General features: G+C 38.1%; 3 protein-coding genes across 3 annotated transcripts in view; all 3 read left to right on the top strand.

Moving 5' to 3' along the window:
- LOC122450481 (fatty acid desaturase 2-like protein FADS2B) overlaps positions 1-21,036 on the top strand; it is a 914,319-nt gene that overhangs the window by 755,484 nt on the left and 137,799 nt on the right. The window lies entirely within an intron of this gene.
- Positions 9,485-10,429, top strand: LOC122450507 (olfactory receptor 10AG1-like). Its single transcript, XM_043482887.1, has one exon. The coding sequence runs from the start codon at positions 9,485-9,487 to the stop codon at positions 10,427-10,429; it is 945 nt and encodes a 314-aa protein (XP_043338822.1).
- On the top strand, positions 20,048-21,004 carry LOC122450489 (olfactory receptor 5F1-like). Its single transcript, XM_043482866.1, has one exon. The coding sequence runs from the start codon at positions 20,048-20,050 to the stop codon at positions 21,002-21,004; it is 957 nt and encodes a 318-aa protein (XP_043338801.1).

The raw sequence follows: 21,036 nt of genomic DNA, 5'->3' as shown, positions 1-21,036 counted from the left end.
TTGGCCACCTGATGTGAAGAACTGACTCATTGGTAAAGACCCTGATGCTGGGAAAGATTAAAGGCAGGAGGAGAAGGGGATGACAGAGAATGAGATGGTTGGATGGCATCACTGACTTGATAGACGTGAGTCTGAGCAAGCTCTGGGAGTTGGTGATGAACAGGGAAGTCTGGCGTGCTGCGGTCCATGGGGTCACAAAGAATTGGACATGACTGAGCAACCTAACTGAACAGAACTGAACCTACCGGGTATGAGCTGATAGCTCTTTTGTGGTTTTTATTTGCAAGGCCCTGCTTATTAGTGATGCTGAGTATCTTTTAATACACTTGTTGACCATTTATATATATTCTTTGGAAAAATGTCTTCAAATAAGTTGCCAAGTTTTAATCTTTTTTATTTTATTTTTTTTTTTGCTATTGAGCTACATGAGTTTCTTATATATTTTAGATATTAATCTCTTATAGAATATATGGCTTGGAAATATATGTTTTTCATTTCAAGATAGCCTTTTTATTTTGTTGATGTTTTCTTTTGCTGTGCAGGAGATTTTTAGTTTGATGCGGTTCCTCTTGTTTTTCTGTGCTTTTGTTGCTTAAGATTGACTGGTTTGATCTCCTTGCACTCCAAGGGACGCTCAAGAGTCTTTTCCAACAACACAGTTCAAAAGCATCAATTCTTCAGTGCTCAGCTTTCTTTATGGTTCAAATCTCACATTCATACATGACTACTGGAAAAACCATAGCTTTGACTAGACAGACTTTGTTGACAATGTTATATCTCTGCTTTTTAATATGCTGTCTAAGTCTGTCAACTTTTCTTCCAAGGAGCAAGCTCTTTTAATTTCATGGCTGCAGTCACCGTCTGCAGTGATTTTGGAGCCGGAGATAAAATCCTATGTCACTGTTCCAATTGTTTCCCCACCTATTTGCCACGGAGTGATGGAACTGGATACAATCATCTTAGTTTTTTGAATGTTGAGTTTTAAGCCAGTTTTTTCACTCTCCTCTTTCACCTTCATCAAGAGGTTCTTTAGATCTTTTTCAATTTCTGCCATTAGGGTGATGTTACCAGCATGTCTGAGATTATTGATATCTCTCCCAGCAATCTTGATTCCAGCTTGTGTTTCATCCAGACTGGCATTTCACATGATGTACTCTGCACATAAATTAAATAAGCAGGGTGGCAATATACAGTCTTCATGTACTTCTTTCCCAATTTTGAACCAGTCTGTTTTTCCATATCTGTTTCTAACTGTTGCTTCTTGACGTGCATACAGATTTCTCAGGAAGCAGGTCAGCTAGTCTGGTATTCCCATCTCTTGAAGAATTTTCCACAGTTTGTTGTGATCCACACATTCAAAGACTTTAATGTAGCCAATGAAGCAGAAGCAGATGTTTTTCTGGAATCCCTTGGTTTTTGTATGATCCGATAGATGTTGACAATTTGATTTCTGGTTCCTCTACCTTTTCTAAATCCAGCTTCAACACTTAGATGTTCTTGCTTCACATGCTGTTGAAACCTAGCTTGGAGGATTTTGCACATTACTTTGCTAGCATGTGAGATGGTTGCTATTGAGTGGTAGTTTGCATGTTCTTTGGATTGACTTTTTTTGGGAGTGGAATGAAAACTAACCATTCCCAGCAGGTTATCTGCTATCAAAGGGAAAAGAGATAACAAAGTTGGCAAATGTGGTTATAAGAGAATCCTCATACCTTGCTGGTGTGAACGTAAATTGGTAGAGTCACTATAGAAAGCAATATAAATGCATTTCAAAAATAAAAATATACAATAATTACTATATGACACAGCAATCCATTTCTGAGTAAATATTCAAAAGCAATAAAATGTCTCAAAGAGACATCTGAACTCCCTTGTTTAACACAAAATTATTCACAATAGCCAAGATAGAAGAACAATGTTTTGTCAACAGATAAATGAATAAAAGTGGCGTGGTATTATATGCAATGAGTTATTATTCAGTGTTAAAAAATAAAGAAATCCTGGAATGAATGATAACATGGATGAACCTGGAGGACATAATGCTAAGTGAAACAGGGCAGTCACAAAAGACATATACTGCATGTAGCACTTGTATGTGTAATATATATTTAGAAAATAGAACTCATAGGAATGGAGAGTAGAAACACTGATTGCCAGGGTGATGGAAGGTGTTGTTCAAAGAATACAATCTTTCTGCTATAAAATTAATTCCAAGGGAGACTTTCCAGGTGGTGTTGGTAGTAAAAGATCTACCTGCCAATGCAGGAGATGCAAGAGACGTGGGTTCAGTCCCTGGGTTAGGAGGATCCTCTAGAGTAAGAAATGGCAACCCATTCCAGTACTTTCACCTGGAGAATCCCATGGACAGAGGAGCCTGGCAGGCTACAGTCCGTGGGTCACAGTGTCAGACACAACGGAAACAACTTGGCACATGACACACAAATTCTATGAATCTCATGCACTTCATGATGACTGTAGAGAATAATACTGTAAACAAAATTTGCTAAGAGAAAAAATAGTTGTATGAGGTGATAGATGCGCTGATTTGATTTTGGTAACTCACAATTTATAGATATATTAAATAATCACCTTATGTACTTTAAATATATCACAATGTTATAACTTGTAATACTTTTACATTACAGTTTTGCCAATTATACTTTAATAAAGCTGGAAACAAAACAAAACCACCATTATATTAATGTTTAAATACCACTCCTTAATTCCTACCATGGCTCTAAAAACTTCAGATTATATGAACAACTTGATTGAACAAGGAAAAATTACCAGAATTATTTTGCTTTTCTATCTCCTCAAGAAAATCAAAAGTTAATCTGATTTGTGTTATCCTTTACATATTTCATCTCTAGTTTTGAATGTTCATGCCATTTACCCTTGAATAGAAATGCCATCAGGGCCCAGCAATCAGATTTAGTATCTTTGTGATCAGCTCCCGGAGACTTTATGTTTCACAGGAAAGCAGTATAAAGTAGACCTAGACATGATCTACAGTTCATGAGGTAGTGGCCATACTCACTTTTTCACTTCTTCAATGGCAAAAATTTGACTTTCTTCCATAAAAAATGACAATCAATATTTTAAAAATTTTGTCAAAAAATAGTCATTTAGAAACATCTTATATTCCAATAATACAAATTTAAGACATTTCCACTTGTCAAGATTACTGAACTACCTTTCTTCCCATTGGATCAAAAATGAAAGAGAACATGACAGATGTGATTACTAATTTGGAAAGACTCGATGATGAAGGTATAAATTATTGAGTCCTTCACAAGTCCCATAGTTCTCTAACTAGATGGTGCAATACTTGGAGTTGAATGTGCATCAGCAAATAAGACAAATGCCCGAGAATCAAGGAATTATGACAAGAGAGAAAGTCAAATCATGGAACACATTTTAAAACATAATATAATAAAAGTCAAACTAGCTATTAAATAAAGAGCACTACAATAGGAATGTTTGACTTCACCTGCAAGAAAAATGGGTTACTTGTCATAGAATGTGACATACCAGCTCTACCTCAGAGATGAACAGGTGATTGGCAGTCAGATCCTGTCACCAATTTACAGACAACAATTTAAAGTTGTCTGTGTCTCTTGAAGAGTATAGCACAACACCTGATAAAGCTAGATTTTTATTGAACACTGCAATAAATAAAGTGCTTCCCTGGAGGCTCAGAGGTAAAGAATCTGCCACCAACACAAGAGATGCAAGATCAATCCTTAAGTCAGGAAGATCCCCTGGAGAAGGAGGTGGCAACCCATTCCAGTAGTCTTGCCTGAGAAATCTCATGGACAGAGGAGCCTGGCAAGCTACAGTTCATGGGGTCCCAAAAGAGTCAGACACAACAACTAGACAACAACAATAAGTAAATAAATAGGTAAAGGCTGAATACATGATGGTAAGGAATCATCCTGCAATGCAGGAGACCCGGGTTCAATACCTGGGTCTAGAAATTCCTTGGAGAAGCGAATGGCTAGCCACTCCAGTATTCTTGCCTGGAGAATTCCATGGACAGAGGAGTCTGGGGGTTACAGCCCATGGCATTGCAAAGAATTGGACATGACTGAGCGACTGAACTGAACTGAACTGACACAGCCTACCAAAGACTCAGAGCAGCAATAAAAATTCAATCCATCTTTCTCTCTTATTAAGTTTAAAGCCCTTATGTCATTTTCCAACTTGACCAACTTCAATAGAAAACTTGGAACCCTGTGTATTACATCCTCTTGTTAAAGCTTATTTTTTCTTAAATATATACTTATAATTAAAGAAAAATCCTATACATGGAATGAACAGAAGGCCATAACTCATAAACAAATTAGATGATCCATGAACACTGGATAATTTGCAAGATATATCTTGTGAAGTTAAGAAATGGTGCATTAATAGTTGGAAATTGAGCATCCAATGAATTCATACGCAGATATAGATCAAATTTGAGATTCTGAATGTCTTGTGTAGCCTTTCCCAGCAGGAGAATTGCTCCATTTCCCTAAGATGTAGAGGATGGGGAGACAGGGACAGGGGCGTGGCCAGGTGGCTGGAGCTCCTCATACCATATTCCATAGAGAGAGAAACTTCGAGGCGGCACTAATTGACCCAGAGGCTGTCAGAGTTAGTTTTTAAGTTACCACTTGATAAGCAGTTTATTGAGTTTAAAAATACAGCGTGTCATGTAGAGAAGATTCTCCTCAACAAGTCAGAGGGTACTTTTTACACCTAAGTTGTACTGATTTAAGCAAATTATGAGCTTCAAAGAAAGTTAAGAATGGATGAATTTGTTGCTTGAATACATCAAATCAGATGTTTATATTAAAAAGACCATATTTTCCGTAAAAGAGCAACATGTGGTGATTTTTAAAACAAAAGGTAAGCTGCTATAATTTTACCCTGGTTAATTTATTATAGCATATTTTTAATTCAACAATCAGAAGAAATACAAAATGTTTTTTTTCCAAAAAAGATTCATTTATGAGATAAATTTTCTGAACTTGAGATAAACAGACTGTAACTGATTAAGGTCATTTATTTTTAAAATGATAAGTGAAATACTAAATGGATATTATATCAACTTGCTGTGAAGAATTTTATTTTACCTTATTTATTGATATTGCTCAGAATATTAAGTTCCAAATAATTACCATGGAATGAACTGTGAAGCCCATGAATTTTGATTAACAAAATGGACTCTGGCATTACGCTGCTGAATTTGACATCATTTAAATCACACACTAGCTTCTTGACATTGTACAAGTTACTTAATCCTTCCATGTCTCTGGCTTTTTATGAAAATGTGAATCATTAGAGTATCTATTTCATTTATATTGCAATAAATGAGGTAACAAAGATAAACAAGGTTAGTACACAATCTGTTTAAATGTTGTTAGCAACAAAACATTTATTTCAGATAACCACACCTCTTGCCTTTCCATTGTTATGATTGTTCTTGTGTCTAGTCACTAAGCTATGTCCTACTCTTTCGGATCCCATGGAATATAGCCTGCCACATCCACTGTCCATGGGATTTCCCAAGCAAGAATACTGAAGTGGTTTCCATTTCCTATACTGGAGAACCTTCCCAACCCAGGGATCGAACCTGTGGCTCCTGCATTGGCAGGTAAATTTTTTATCACTGAGCCAGCAGGGAAGCCCATTGCTATACTTGTTTCTGCCAAAATAGAAAAAATTGGTAAAGGATGGACTGAAGTTCCCATGTTGGATCTGCCAACAATGATTAATTGCTAATGGAGAGAACAGATCAACTTCTGGAAAGATAATAATCAAAGAAAGTTATTTATGGGGGTGTTTCAGATATTAAATAGGATTTGAGTTAGATTTTTAATTTAATTTTGCTTTCTATAACATAGTCTTCTTGTCTCATGTTTTCTTAGTACAACCATTAGAATTGACATAGATAAGAGAAAAAATGCATTGAGTCCTGAAAGTTAGAATGTTTTCTCCCAAGATACTGTTTTTGGTGTGTACCTACCCAGCATAAAGTAATGTACTAATTTTAACTCAGTATTCCTGACAAAACACTGCCTTGTACATTCTTGTCTCTCCCAGGTTGAGAAAAAGTCCACTCCAGGCCTGGATACATATAGCTAATTTCCAAAAGAGACAAAAGTTAGTTTTAAAATAATAATGATAAATACAATAAGTATTATGATTATCATAAAAAGAATGCCCTGTAGGACTACAACCATCCATTCAAATCAAGTAGTTAACATAGCTGATGCTACTTGCCCCTCAAAACAACTGAGTTACATCTTATTATTACTGTATATATTTTCAACCAAGAAAAAACAAGCTCTGGTAATTTAAGTAAAGATATATTGCAAGAATATATCTAAGTTTAATTTTAAGTTGCTCAATGTCAGAATCTTTGGTCAGTGAGTACCTGAATTTGTTTAAATGGACCATGATTGCTGAGATGAGTAGAAAATCTACATGCATGCAGTTGCCTGTCAAGAAATCCTTATATATAAGCTACTCACCTATGTAAGGGCTTGACCAGTTTTTGGAATATGAAACTGAGTAAGTAAATGAGTGCATTTTTTTTTTCCTGGAAAATATTTTACTGTGTTTTCTTAAAAGTAAAAATAAAAGAATAATTCTGGGATACCCTAAGATATGACAGTCTTCCTCAAGTTATTTTCTGGACCTCCCATAACACCTTTTAATTCTCACTGCATAGACTATACATCCCAGGTTTCTGCCTGACTTATCTGCCTGAAGCCACACTAGTTTCTGAGTTTGTAATGACAGAAACTAAACTCATTGTTTATGCTTAGTGTCCATAGTATATAATATACTTTTTATTTAGCACACGCTTAGTATTCACAGCTTTCCCCAATAAACTACAATATATATGACAAAACATATATGACACAATATATATTGATTTACTGCCTTATACATTCAAACAAGGGTTTCCCAAATTGCTCAGTGGTAAAGAATCCACCTGCCATCGCAAGAGTTGCAGGGAGGAGACGTGGGTTTGATCCCTGGGTCGTGAAGATTCCCTGGAGGTGGAAATGGCAGCCCATCCAGTATTCTTGCCTGGAAAATCCCATGGACAGAGGAGCCTCGTGGGTTACAGTCCATGGGGTCACAAAGAATCAGACACGACTCAGCAAATGAAGACACGCACACACACATTCACACAAACATCTGTGTCGCTGAAAATTTAATCCCCCCTTTCCTCAGCTGGTTTTCAAATGCTATCATTTCTGAAGAAAAATAAAACATATATACATACATAGAGGTATAAAATCTTGAAAGTGTGAGATGAGATAACATGAAAAAGTAGATACCTAAAAGTGAAAAGAGGAAATAAAGAGCAAAGAGATCAGAAAACATAAAGATAGAGATGGCAAGAGAGGATTCAGAGACGTGCACCAAGGCTGAGTTTGAGCGACATATCGTTAATATTTGAACTAGAACTTCTCAGGCCTTGTTCCCTTGTCTTGACACTTTTTTGAGCTGTAGACAGAGATGAAACAGGCGGGAACTTCTGCCTTTAGAATTCACTCTGAAAAATGAATCACTGACTTAAGGATAATTCACTACAATAAGAAGGGGAAAACTTGAAATTAATGAGAGCTAAGAAATTAAAGTAGAAATGGTAAATATTTGAGTTGTCTGGCTTTTGTGTCAACAGTGGGAAACTGGAGAGCTCCTTAAAAGAGAGGGGAGTTGTGCTCTAAAGGAAGCAAAGGCAAATTAGGGAAATGAAGATAAAAGTTAAAAAGAATGCATGACAATGTGGATCTAGGAATCTGCAGCAGTCTGTGAAAAAGGTCACAGTTTAGCATTAATGAAGGTGGGCTGGAAATCACAAAAAAATGATTTCTAGGAAGCAGTCTGGAGATGGGGAGATTAAATTTATTTGGTGAAAATGCTTAAGTATTAAAATGAGTTGATTAGAGAAATGCTACACTGCATTTAGCACTGTGTATTTGATAGTTATTCAGATTGAGATATTTAGAATATATATTACTCATTCAAAATGCATTATATACACATATAATATAATGCATATATTAAGAAACTCATATTTAAAGATAAGAAAACATACAAATGGACATCTTACATTTTGTCTGGCATGAACTCTGAGATTAAATTCTCTTAGACATTTTATTTTCCCTTTTTCTTATTTAGTTACCCTGTAAAGGCTATAATCTTTTAGTTTTTGTTGTTTAGTCACTAAGTCAGGTCTGACTCTTTTAGACAGTATACACTGTAGCCCGCCAGGCTCTTCTGTCCGTGGGATTTCCCAGGCAAGAATACTGGAGCATGTGGCCGTTTCTTTCTCCAGGGTATCTTCCCAACCTAGGGATCGAACCTGCGTTCACTGCATCTCCCCCACATTGCAGGCAGATTCATTACCACTGAGCCGCCTGGAAACCCCCATAATCTTACTTAAGTACTTCTAAAGGTCTAAAATTTGGTAAACAGGTTTATTGGTCATTAGGATTTTTAAGGGGCCATGGTAAGGGTGAGGACATATTCCAACAGTTTTTATTGACTTTATGTCATGTTCTAAAGTTCAAGTGAATGTGTGACCTGCTATGATGTTTTATTTCTAATATTAATTTCTATGATATATTAAGTGGAATATTGTCCTCTATGATGGAGGCAAGAAAAGAGTTCTAATTTTTTTCCTATCTGGGATCTAAGCCTCTTTCCCAGTGAGTGAGTGACCCAGGCTGACCTGAGCTCCATCTTGCAGTTGAGTGCTATGATCACCATGCCCTTTGGTTGTCTGAGATGGTTATCTGAGATGGAGCTCACTTCAAATCAGATGTGAAAGACTCTTATAAACTAATTGCAAATTAGAAGGTGCCAGGCAGAAACAATACAGCTAAAAAGCAAACAGAGCAGGAAGGGGAAGTTGTTTCTTCAGAGAATGTCTCGAGTTGCCGAGAGCCGTTCTGTCCTGAGAGGAGGCCGCTTTCCTGTCTGCTCTTGTTGTACTGTTGTCTGTCTCTCTGTGTTGTTCATGTATTCAGCATCCCTCACAGGAGTCAAAAGGATAGAGCTCAAGATTTGTTTTTGTTGTTTTTACATTGTGGAATTTGAGGATATTGGATTTCATATATCTTAAACACAGGACAAATACAATTTTAAATGGATATATATATATATATATATATATTATTTTGTTTGTGAGCATGCATTAATTCCTTTCAGTCATGTCTGACTCTTTGCGACCCCATGAATCCCCACCCTCCTCTGGCCATGGGATTCTCCAGGCGAGAATATTGGAGTGAGTTGCCATGCCCATCTCCAGGGGATCTTCCCAACCCAGGGATTGGACTTGTGTCTCTTACATCTCCTGCATTGGCAGACAGGTTCTCTATATTCTGTCAGTGATGTTAAAATCATCAATTTATTTTAACCCATTTCACTGCTGGGTCCAGTGAATTGAAGTGACTTCTAAACCTTTTGTTCGCAGATGGGATCCAGAGGACAAAATCCCCCACAGTGGAACCAGACTACATTGATGGAGTTCATCTTGCTTGGCTTCTCTGATATTCCTGACCTACAAGGATTTCTTTTTGGGGTGTTTCTGATCATGTATATGATTATTCTGATGGGAAATAGTCTCATTATCATAATAACCAAGATGGATCCTTCCCTCCAGACTCCCATGTATTTTTTCCTAGGGAATTTTTCTTCCTTGGAAATATGCTATGTATCAGTCACTGTCCCCAGGTTATTAGTAGATCTTTGTAGTCAAAACAGAACTATATCCTTTCTGGCTTGTGCTGCTCAAATGTATTTCTTTCTGGTGTTTGGAGCCACCGAGTGCTTTCTTCTGACCACGATGGCTTATGACAGGTATGTCGCCATTTGCAACCCTCTGCTGTATTCTCTCCTCATGAACAGTAGGCTGTGTGTCCAGCTGGCCGCTGGCTGTTGGGTCAGTGGAATTCCAGTGCATGTAGTGTTAACCTACCAGATCTTCTCTCTACCCTTCTGTGGCTCTAACCAGTTGAATCACTTCTTCTGTGACATACCTCCAGTGCTTAAGCTTGCCTGTGGGGACACCCTTATAATTGAGACGTTAGTTTATGTGGTCGCTGTTCTAGTTGTCACTATTCCTTTTATGTTGATTCTTGGATCTTATGTGAGAATAATTGAGACCATCTTGAAGCTGCCTTCAGCCACTGGGCAAGCCAAGGCCTTCTCCACCTGCTCTTCCCATCTCATGGTTGTGGCTTTATTCTTTGGATCAGGACTCATTACATACTTAAGACCAAAGTCCAGTCATTCTATAGGAATGGACAAATTTCTCTCTCTTTTTTATACCATTGTCACACCAATGTTTAACCCCACGATATACTGTCTGAGAAATAAAGATGTTATGGTGGCAATGGGGAAATTTTTACTGAAATGAATTGTAATATGACTCAAAACCATCACTTCATAAAATTTGTTTCTTACTTATTATAGTCTTCATGCACTAATCTCTGCTCTTTTCCAATTTTTCTATGAATCTTAATTATTATAAATAAGTGATATCATATGTCTAGATTAAATAAAGCCTCCTGCTATTTTTAAATAACAAATTCATCCCAAACTCAGTTTGAGGTATTGAAATCTCTGAAATAAGACATGGTGGTGTTGGTTTAGTCGCTAAGTCTTGTCCGCCTCTTGTGACCAGGCTGCTTTGTCCATGGGATTCTCCAGGCAAGAATAGTGGACTGGGTTGCCATTTCCTTCTCCAGGTGATCTTCCCATCCCAGGTATTGAACCGGGGTCTGCTGCATTGCAGGCAGATTCTCTACCAATTGAGCTACGAGGGAATAATAACTGCTCTCATAGCAGTTATTAATGGTTGTTGTTAGTGTTGTTGCTTTTTAACATTCAAGAACATTGCCTGCATGCGTGCATGCTCCATTGCTCAGTTCTGTCTGACCCTTTGCAGCCCCATGGACTGCAGCCCCCATGCTCCTCTGTCCATGTGATTTCCCAGGCAAGAATACTGGAGTGGGTTGCCATTTCCTCCTCCATGGGATTTTCCTGACCCAGGGATCCAACCCATGTCTTCTGCATTGGCAGGCAGATTCTTCACCACTGAGCCACCTGGGAAGTCCCACTGCTTACATATTCTGATTAAATGAGAGTATTCAAGCTTATATCCCCAGTGCCAACATATTGCCTGAAAAAGAATAGGAGTCAAATCTACTGTATTAGACTAAAATAATGACTTGTAGCAAAGTATAGCAGGCCTAGTACTTTCGGCCCCATTTGAATCTAGATGAGCACTTGAACTGAAAATATGACATCATTTTTCAAGACATAAAATGTTAACTTGGGGCAGGTATACCTCTGCTGACTTCACAAAATGATGGGAAGAAGAAATTATAGCTTGTTGAATTTGAGTTCAGAAAGTCTTTCCAGATTTTCCTTGTGAAATGTGGCAAGGCAGGTCAAGAAGTTTGCTTTTTTTTTTCCACCACAAAACACCTCTCATGAAGACAACACTGGAAACCAGTTTCTAGAGTGAGGAAACGAGACATTGCTGGGAGATAGCCCCTAAAGCTGCCAGTATAGATGTGACCACCGTGATGAAAAAGGGTGGTACCTGTATGTTCGTCAATCACTCTAAGTGTGGATAGATAGCTGTGAGTCTTCAGGAACGAGAATCAATGTAGATGCTCCTACACATACCCCTGTTTCTACAAGAATTAGAGAGGGAAGAATCTGGGGATGCCTCCAGATACACTGGCAGGGCATCCTCAGATACTGGCTTCTGAATATAGTATTCATCTCAGAACACACTACCTGCTTGAGGGTATGAAGAGACTGTCTTATTTTATAAGAGAAGAACCATTTTTTTGGTCAGTGTCAGTGCCAAAGAGAGATTTTCCCCAATGGCCAGTTCATTGATCTCCTGGGTACAAGATCACTTCTTCAACATAACATGCACAGAGCCCACTGAGTCCCACTGAGTCAAAGTTACTTAGTCGTGTCCAATTTTTGTGATCCCATAGACTGTAGCCTGCCTGGCTCTTCTCTCCATAGAATTCGCTGGACAGGAATACTGGAGTGGGTAGCCATTCCTTTCTCGAGGGGATCTTCCCAACCCAGGGATCAAACCCAGGTTTCCCACACTGAAGGCAGATTCTTTGTCATCTGAGTCACATGCATAATAAAGCTTCCCGAACTGGTTCCTTGGTTTTGACCACTTAAATCTTATTCTAAACTGGGCATTTCTCTCTGAATATGCCTTTTAGCACTCTATGCATTATTGTTTGCTTTGGAACATACTTCCTAGTGTTAGTCAGTCATGTCTGACTCTGCAATCCCATGAACTGGATCCCACCCGGCTCATCTGTCAGAGGAATTCTCCACGCAAGAAGACTGAAATGGGTAGCCATTTTCTACTTCAGGGGGTCTTTCCAACCCAGGGATCTAACCGGTGTCTCCTGCATTGCAGCAGTCCCTTTACCATCTGAGTCACTGGGGAAGCCCCTGGGACATCCTTATCCTTCCTCAAATACCCAGGTCAACATCAGCAAGTGAAGAGGTCTGTTTTCCTCTGATATTAGAGGGGAAATTTCAATGATGCTTTGTAAAAATAGACTTATATGAGAAACATTATGAATATTATTAGAATTAAATTTCTTTAAAATGAGAACAAAATGTATTACACAGACCAATAGTTAACAAAGGAATTTAGAGCTTTTAATTAGTAGATAAATTATAGGGAAGATTGTTTAGAAGTGAAGTACCGCTATGAACATAGGAGTGCATATATCTTTTTCAATTATAATTTTGTTTGGATATATGCCCAGAAGTAAATTGCTGGACCATATGACAACTTTGTTTTCAGTTTTTAAAGGAACCTGCATACTCTGCTATAGTAGCTGTATCAATTTGCATTCCCACCTACAATATAGGAGGGTTCCCTTTTCTACATACTTCCAGCATTTACTGTTTGTAGTCTTTTTAATGGACTTCCCTTGTGGCTCAGCTGGTAAAGAATCAGCCTGCAATGTCGGGGACCTGGGTTTGATCCCTGGGTTGGGAAGATCTCCTGGAGAAGGGGAACAGCTACCCACTTCAGTATTCTGGCCTAGAGAATTCCATAGATTATATAGTCCATGGGGTCGCAAAGAGTCAGACACCACTGCGTGACTTTCACTTACTTAGACTTTTTAATGATGGCTGTTCTGATATGTGAGGTGCCACTTCATTGTAGTTTTGATTTGCATTTCTCTAATAATTAAGAAAGTTGAGAAGTTTTCATGTGCCTGTTAGCCATCTATATGTCTTCCTTATAGAAATGTCTATTTAGGCCATCTGTCCATTTTTGGATTGGCTGTTTGTTGGTGGTGGTGTTATTGAGCTGTTTGTATATTTTGGAAATCAAGTGCTTGTTAGTTGCATTGTTTGCAAAAATTTTGACCCAGTTGAAAGGTTGTCTTTACACCTTGTTTATACTTTCCTTTCCTGTGCAAAAGCTTTTAAGTTCCATTCGGTCCCATTCATTTATTTTTTATTTTATTTTTATTGCCTTGAAAGTGACCAAAGAAAATGTTCCTATAATTTATTTATTTATGTAAATATTCCCTCCTTTCATATGGATGCCCAATGTAGTTTATTTCACCTTGTGACTTGTGTATTTGATATGGAAAATCTGTAGTTAATCTCCATGTAAGTTAAGAATCACAATTTCAAAAAAAGACAAACGCATATGTGCTCTGAGGCGTATAGTAATTCCCATTGGCTATCTATTTTACATATGGTAATATAAGCGTCCAGGTTTACCTGTGGCTGATTGATGTTGACATCTGGCAGAAACCAACACAATTCTGTAAAGCAATTATCCTTCAATTAAAAAAAATCAATAAATTTAAAAAAAGGAAAAAAAATGCAATTCTGAAACCATAGAAAAGTGTGTGTTTTCACTTTATTGCCTTACTTGCTCAGGTGGAGTATTTCTTCAAACAGTGGATGTAGTTAGTGTTCCCTTCTCATTTATTTCACTCAAGAAATGAGCTGGATTAATATAGGAATGGGATAAATTCCTTGCACTAAGGAAACTATAATAAGTTGACTGGGGATGTGTACCATTTTGGAATAAGCTAAGACTACAGAGAAAAGGTATATTAAATAACCAATCAAAATTAACAGTTTTTAAACTTTGGCAAGAAACACTAAAGTAGCAAAGAGAACAGTAACTACGTCATGAGTCAAGGTCCATATGGTGTTTCATTGCATCTGCCTGCATGTGATCATATGTGATTACTTTTGATAATGGAGTTTCTGCCTTTAGGGGGTTGATTCCATAATTAAATCCTATAATCTAATCCCCATGGTTACCCCACCCTCTTTAAGAAAAAAAAAGTATAAAAGGGCAGCAATGAACTTATATTCAAAAGGTGTCTCAAATTTTTACAAAGATATAATTCAAATTTTCTCTAAATTAAATGATAATTTAATTTTAAATGACAATTTTCCTATTTTTGTGCCTCAGCTGAGTTATTGGGGATTATAATACAACAGGAAACAGTAGACTAGACAAGTTAGTACTGAGACAGATGCTATTAAGTATGTGGTGCTGTCTCGGTCACTTACTGCTGTGGACAGGTATATGGCATTAATTCTGTAGTGAGCTGTATGATGAGAACAGTTGTTTGATTTACTTTAAAACACTACAGAAATATTCTTAAGAACATGAAAGATGTCAAAATAGTGGTTATTTAAAATGGATTATTTTTGCTATTTGGAGAATACAGAAGTGATTTCAGAGTGGTGATACATGAATTTGGGGTTGAAGAATTTAGAGAGCTGTCTTTATGAGAAAAAAAAAATCCATTTGAGTTAATTCAAATACCTGGTAACATTTCAGCGTTTAGCTGACAAAGATCTGTATAGTCAAAGCTATGGTTTCTCCAGTAATCATGTATGGGGATGTGAGAGCTGGACCATAAAGAAGGCTGACCACTGTAGAATTGATGCTTTTGAACTGTGGTGTTGGAGAAGACTCTTGAGAGTCCCTTGGACTACAAGGAGATCCAACCAGTCCATCCTAAAGGAGATCAGTCCTGGGTGTTCATCGGAAGGACTGATGTTGAAGCTGAAACTCCAATACTTTGGCCACCTCAAGCGAAGAGTTGGCTCATTGGAAAAGACAATAATTCTGGGAAGGACTGGGGGCAGGAAGAGAAGGGGACAACAGAGGATGAGATGGTTGGCTGGCATCACCAACTCGATAGACATGAGTTTGAGTAAACTCTGGGAGTTGGTGATGGACAGGAAGACCTGGAGTGCTGCAATTCATGGGGTCAAAAGAGTCAGACATGACTGAGTGGTGCTGGAGAAGACTCTTGAGAGTCCTTTAGACTGCAAGGAGATCGAACTAGGTAATTCCAAGGAGATCAAACCAGTCAATTCCAAAGGAAATCAACCCTGAATATTCACTAGGCGGGTTGATGCTGAAGCTGCAATACTTTGGCCACCTGATGCAAAAAGTCAATTCACTGGGAAAAGAGAAAAAAAAAAAAAACAAACAAACCAACAACAACCTGATGCTGGGAAAGATTAAAGGCAAAAGGCAGAGGGTGGTGGAGGATGAGATGGTTAGATAGTATCACTGACTCAATAGACATGAATTTAAGCAAACTCCTGGAGATTGCGAAGGACAGGGAAGCCTGGAGTGCTACAGTGCAGATGGGGTCACAAAGAGTCGGACACAACTTAGCGACGGAAAGCACACACACTAATTTATTTATAATAAATGGCCAGAAAAACAATTATATTTCACTGACTGATTTCATCTTTTCAGGATTGGCAGACACACTGGAGCAGCAGGTTATCCGCTTTTTGCTCTTTTCTGTGATTTACACACTTACAGTTGGGAATGTTGGGATGATCCTCTTAATCAGGACTGATTACTGACTTCACACACCCATGTACTTTTTCCTGGCTAAGCTGTCCCTTTGTGGGTGTTTGTTATTCATCCATCATGACTACAAAGATACTGGTAGATTTATGACCAGAGAAGAAGACCATCTCCTTTGCTGGCTGCTTTCTGCAGATGTACTTCTTTATAGCCTTGGCCACAAGTGAATGCATCCTTTTTGGGTTAATGGCCTATGACCACTGTGTGGCCATATGCAACCCTCTCCTTTACTCCGTGATCATGTCCAGGACAGCCTGCCTGAAAATGGCCGCAGGGGCTTTCACTGTAGGACTGCTGAACTCTATGTTTCAAATTAGTTGAAGAAGCAGCTTCGAATTCTGCAGTTATAACGTTATCCATCACTTCTATGACTTCCCTTCAATTATTAAGGTCTCATGTTCAGTCACATATCTGTATGAAATCATCTCGTGTATAGGAGCTGTTGTGAATACAGTCAGAAGTCCACTGGCGATCCTCACTTCCTACTCCTACATTCTCTTCTCCACCTTTTGTATACATTCAGGGGAGGGAAAGTGCAAAGAATTCTTCACATGTGCCTCTCACCTGACTGATATCATTCTGATTTATTCCACCACCATCTACACTTATCTGAGACCTACTTCCAACTACTCCCTGACTCAGGATTAATTGGCTTCTGTCTTTTACATGGTGGTGATCCCCATGTTGAATCCTCTGATCTACAGCCTCAGAAATAAGGATGTAAAAAAGGGTTTATGAAATGTAATTACTAGGAAAAGGGTTCCTTTATTTTGTGAGTGGTTCATTTTCAGGACTAAATAGACTATGTCTTGAAATTTGAAATATTGGTCAAACTTATTTTCATTAGAGCATTGTCTATGTAACCATGTTCTGTTAATAGTTCAGTTCAGTTCAGTTCAGTTGCTCAGTCGTGACCGACTCTTTGCGACCCTATGGACTGCAGCATGCCAGGCTTCCCTGTTCATCAACAACTCCCAGAGTAAACTCAAACTCATGTCAATTGAGTCAGTGATGCCATCCAACCATCTCATCTTCTGTCATCACCTTCTCCTCCCACATTCAATCTTTCCCAGCATCAGGGTCTTTTGAAATGAGTCAGTTCTTCACATCAGGAGGCCAAAGGATTGGAGTTTCTGCTTCAGCATCATTCCTTCCGATGGATATTCAGGACTGATTTCCTTTAGGATGGACTGGTTGGATCTTCTTGCAGTCCAAGGGAGTTTTAAAACTTTTCTCCAACACCACAGTTCAAAAGCATCAATTCTTTGCATTCAGCTTTCTTTATAGTTCAACTCTCACATCCATATATGACTACTGGAAAAACCATAGCTTTGACTAGACGGTCCTTTGTTGGAAATGTAACGTCTCTGCTTTTTAATAAGGCTGTCTAGGTTGCTCATAACTTTTCTTCCAAGGAGTAAGCATCTTTTAATTTTATGGCTACAGTCAGCATCTGCAGTGATTTTGGAGCCCCCCAAAATAGTTTGTTACTGTTTCCCCATTTATTTGCCATGGAGTGATGGGACCAGATGCCATGATCTTAGTTTTCTGAATGTTGAGTTTTAAGCCAACTTTTTCACTCCCTCTTTCACTTTCATCAAGAGGCTCTTTAGTTCTTCACTTTCTGCCATAAGGGTGGTGTCATCTGCATATCTGAGATTGCTGATATTTCTCCCTGCAATCTTGATTCCAGCTTGTGCTTCATCCAGTCCAGCATTTCTCATTAAATACTCTGCATATAAGTTAATGTTATACAGCATTTATTTGATGAATATAATTTATCCCCATTAGGTAAGAGCATAGAACTTTCTTCTAATCATTGTATATTTCACTAGATCCCTAAAACAGAGATTATAAAGAAATTTAGATTAGGGAAATAAAGGACTAAGTATATAGAGACAAAAATAACAAAGTCACATGAAATGAACCATTTAATGAATTTTCCCTTTTTTGATGTTTTGTTTTCACCATTTATGATTTGTAAGCGATATATATTACTGGTGGCAAAATATTTTAAATTCATAATATATTTCCATTTTATTTTTCTGAATCATTTCCTGGGGATATTCTTAAATAAAATTCAAGAATGTTATTTTAAATGTAATAGTAAACTCTTCAGCTTTTATTTCCTTTGTTTCCACAAATGCATACATATTCACTAATATATAAATATGAATTGTGTGCAGTGTTCTATATAGAAAACAGCTGTTTGGTTAAAAAGCACAATTAGACCAGTTTTTTTCTATTCTTTTCTTTTCTTCTCCAACATTTCCTATTCTTCTATGACTCTCTCTTCCAGAGTGATACATATACACAAAGCCACATGAACACACACTCAGTTATATTTAATTAGGGCATAGTTCCAAAACAGGTATATCAGTGTTTAATGGGTGAAACTGACATATTCTGTATAATAGACTCATGGATTTCCTGCTTATGGTAATCTTCTGTCAACTACCAACAAAATCCTTTAAAATTAATCTGAATGTTAAAAGCAAGCCTTAATATGAAAGTGGAATGGGAGTGACTTAATAGAACTCAGGAGGAAATTGAGAGGGGGTCAGCTCTTGTTAAGATGGTAACTTTATTATATAGTTTTTGGAGAGAAACTCCCATGGCCCTTGCCTTGAGCTTGCTGCTGAAGTGGCACCTGATAGAAGCTGTGATGTTCAATTCAACTGGCCCGGTGAAGCTGACCTCATGACCTGTCATAAAGCTGTCATCCAGCTCAGACATCTAGGTCCCTTTGCGGCCCACATAATTCACATTGGTCGGAAGACTATTCATGAGCTTAGTAGCCAGCATCTTCTACAATTTATTTCACTCAAACAGTGGTGGATTTCAGGTTAAACTTACCCAGAAATGTGGTGAGTTACATACACACACATTTACACACAGACACACACTCACACATATGCATACAGGGGCGGGAATTATAATTTTGTAGTGGGTTATGTACCCTTTTGGAATAAGCTAAAATTATCAAAAAACAGGCAAGTAAATAGCCAATTAAAAAATGTTTTATCTTTGGAAAGCAACTTGAAAGTAACACAGAGATATATAATCAAGTTATGATGAAACTCCACACAGTGTGTGATTCCATCTACCTGTATGTGATCATATTTTAATTACTTTTGAGAATGGAGTTTCTGCCATTAGAGTATTGACTCATAATTAAAAGCTATAGTCTAGTCCCCATTGTTACCCAACCCTCTTTCAGGAAAAAAAAAAAAATCCAGGTTGTGTATATACTCAAGATGTGTCTCAAATTTTTACACAGAAAGAATCCATACTGTCTCTGATTTCATTTCACTTCAAACATGAAAAATGTCTCTTTATAATTTTTGTGCCTCAACTGAGTTATTAGGGAAGATTCTGATAAGAAAGAAAATAACAGACCAGATGAATTAGTACTGGGAAGGATGTTACTGGGTACATGCTGCTGTCTCTATTGTTCCCTGCTGAGAACAGGTAGAGTGACTGCTACTATAGGGCACTGATTTGATAATGTGTTTTGTAAATGAGAACAGTTGTGTGGTTAACTTTTAAAACGCTACATAATCATTCTCAAGAATATAATGGGTGTCAAAATACTGATGATTTGAAACAGGCTATGTTTGCTGCTTGGAGAACATAAAAGTGATGTCCGGATGGCAAGTCATAAATTTTGAAGATGAGGGAATATAGAGTCGTCTTTGTGAGAAAAAAATGCATTTGAGTTAAACAAATACCTCCCCAGAAAATGGGAAAGACTTCAGCAAGGTTAGCTCTGAAACTTATATTTTGGATATGGGCAATAGGAGAAAGAATGGAACATGAATGTTGCATTTGCACAAAACTGAAGAGAAATATATGGACTTAGACCAAGGATTTGTGGATGCCTCAACCTACATTTGAAACTTCAACATTTATTCATTTTTTCACAAATTTCTACATTATTTCAGTTGCTCTATTTACTATACTCTTTTATCCAAAGCCTTTCGCCCCCCCCACCCCCGCATATGTCACTAACTTCATTAACATTCCTATTACTTCATGTAAACATTGAACAGTGAAATGTTTCCATCTAATGCAAGTTGAAGCATGATATATCTGTAATAAATGGCCAGAAAAAATTATACTTCACTGACGGAGTTCATTCTGTTGGGATTAACAGACACATTGGAGCTACAGGTTATCCTCTTTTGCCTTTTTTCTATGATTTATATGCTTACATTTGTGGGGAATGTTGGGATGATCCTCTTAATCAGAATGGATTTCCGACTTCACACACCCATGTATTTCTTCCTGGCTAACCTGTCCTTTGTGGATGTTTGTTATTCATCCACCATCACCCCAAAGATGCTGGTAGATCTATTATCAGAGAAGAAGTCCATCTCCTTTGCTGGCTGCTTTTTGCAGATGTACTTCTTTATAGCCTTGGCCACAACTGAATGCATCCTTTTTGGGTTAATGGCCTATGACCGCTATGTGGCCATATGCAACCCTCTCCTTTACCCCTTGATCATGTCCAGGATGGTCTGCCTGAAAATGGCCACAGGGGCTTTTACAGCGGGCCTGGTGAACTCCATGGTAAACACCAGTTATGTAAGCAGCTTGCCATTCTGCAGTTCCAATGTCATCCATCACTTCTTCTGTGACAGCCCCCCACTTTTTAAGCTCTCCTGTTCTGACACACACCTGCAAGAAAGCATCTTTTCCACATTCGCTGGTGTGAATATGGTTGGGGCTCTGCTGGTGATTCTCACCTCCTACTCCTACATTCTCTTCTCCATCTTCCGTGTGCATGCAGGGGCGGGGAGGCGCAAGGCGTTCTCCACGTGTGCGTCTCACCTGACAGCCGTCATCCTGTTCTATTCCACCTCCATCTACACTTATTTGAGACCTACTTCCAGCTACTCTTTGAATCAGGACAAAGTGGCTTCTGTGTTCTACACAGTGGTGATCCCCATGTTGAATCCTCTGATCTACAGCCTCCGGAATAAGGAAGTAAAGAAGGCTTTATGGAATGTGATTACTAGGAAAATAGTCCCTCTATTTCTAGGATTGTTGCCTTAATTTTCTTGACTACACAGAGCATGTTTTGATGT

The sequence above is a fragment of the Cervus canadensis genome, chromosome 11 (assembly GCF_019320065.1).
Source record: "Cervus canadensis isolate Bull #8, Minnesota chromosome 11, ASM1932006v1, whole genome shotgun sequence".
NCBI classification, from domain to species: domain Eukaryota; kingdom Metazoa; phylum Chordata; class Mammalia; order Artiodactyla; family Cervidae; genus Cervus; species Cervus canadensis.
The sequence above is the reverse complement of the archived record's forward strand: the minus strand, read 5'-3'. Positions and strand labels throughout refer to the sequence as shown.

What these genes read in the sequence shown, in the direction of transcription:
- LOC122450489 (XM_043482866.1), top strand. Translation starts at nt 20,048, where the DNA reads ATGGCCAGAAAAAATTATACTTCACTGACGGAGTTCATTCTGTTGGGA.
- LOC122450507 (XM_043482887.1), top strand. Translation starts at nt 9,485, where the DNA reads ATGGGATCCAGAGGACAAAATCCCCCACAGTGGAACCAGACTACATTG.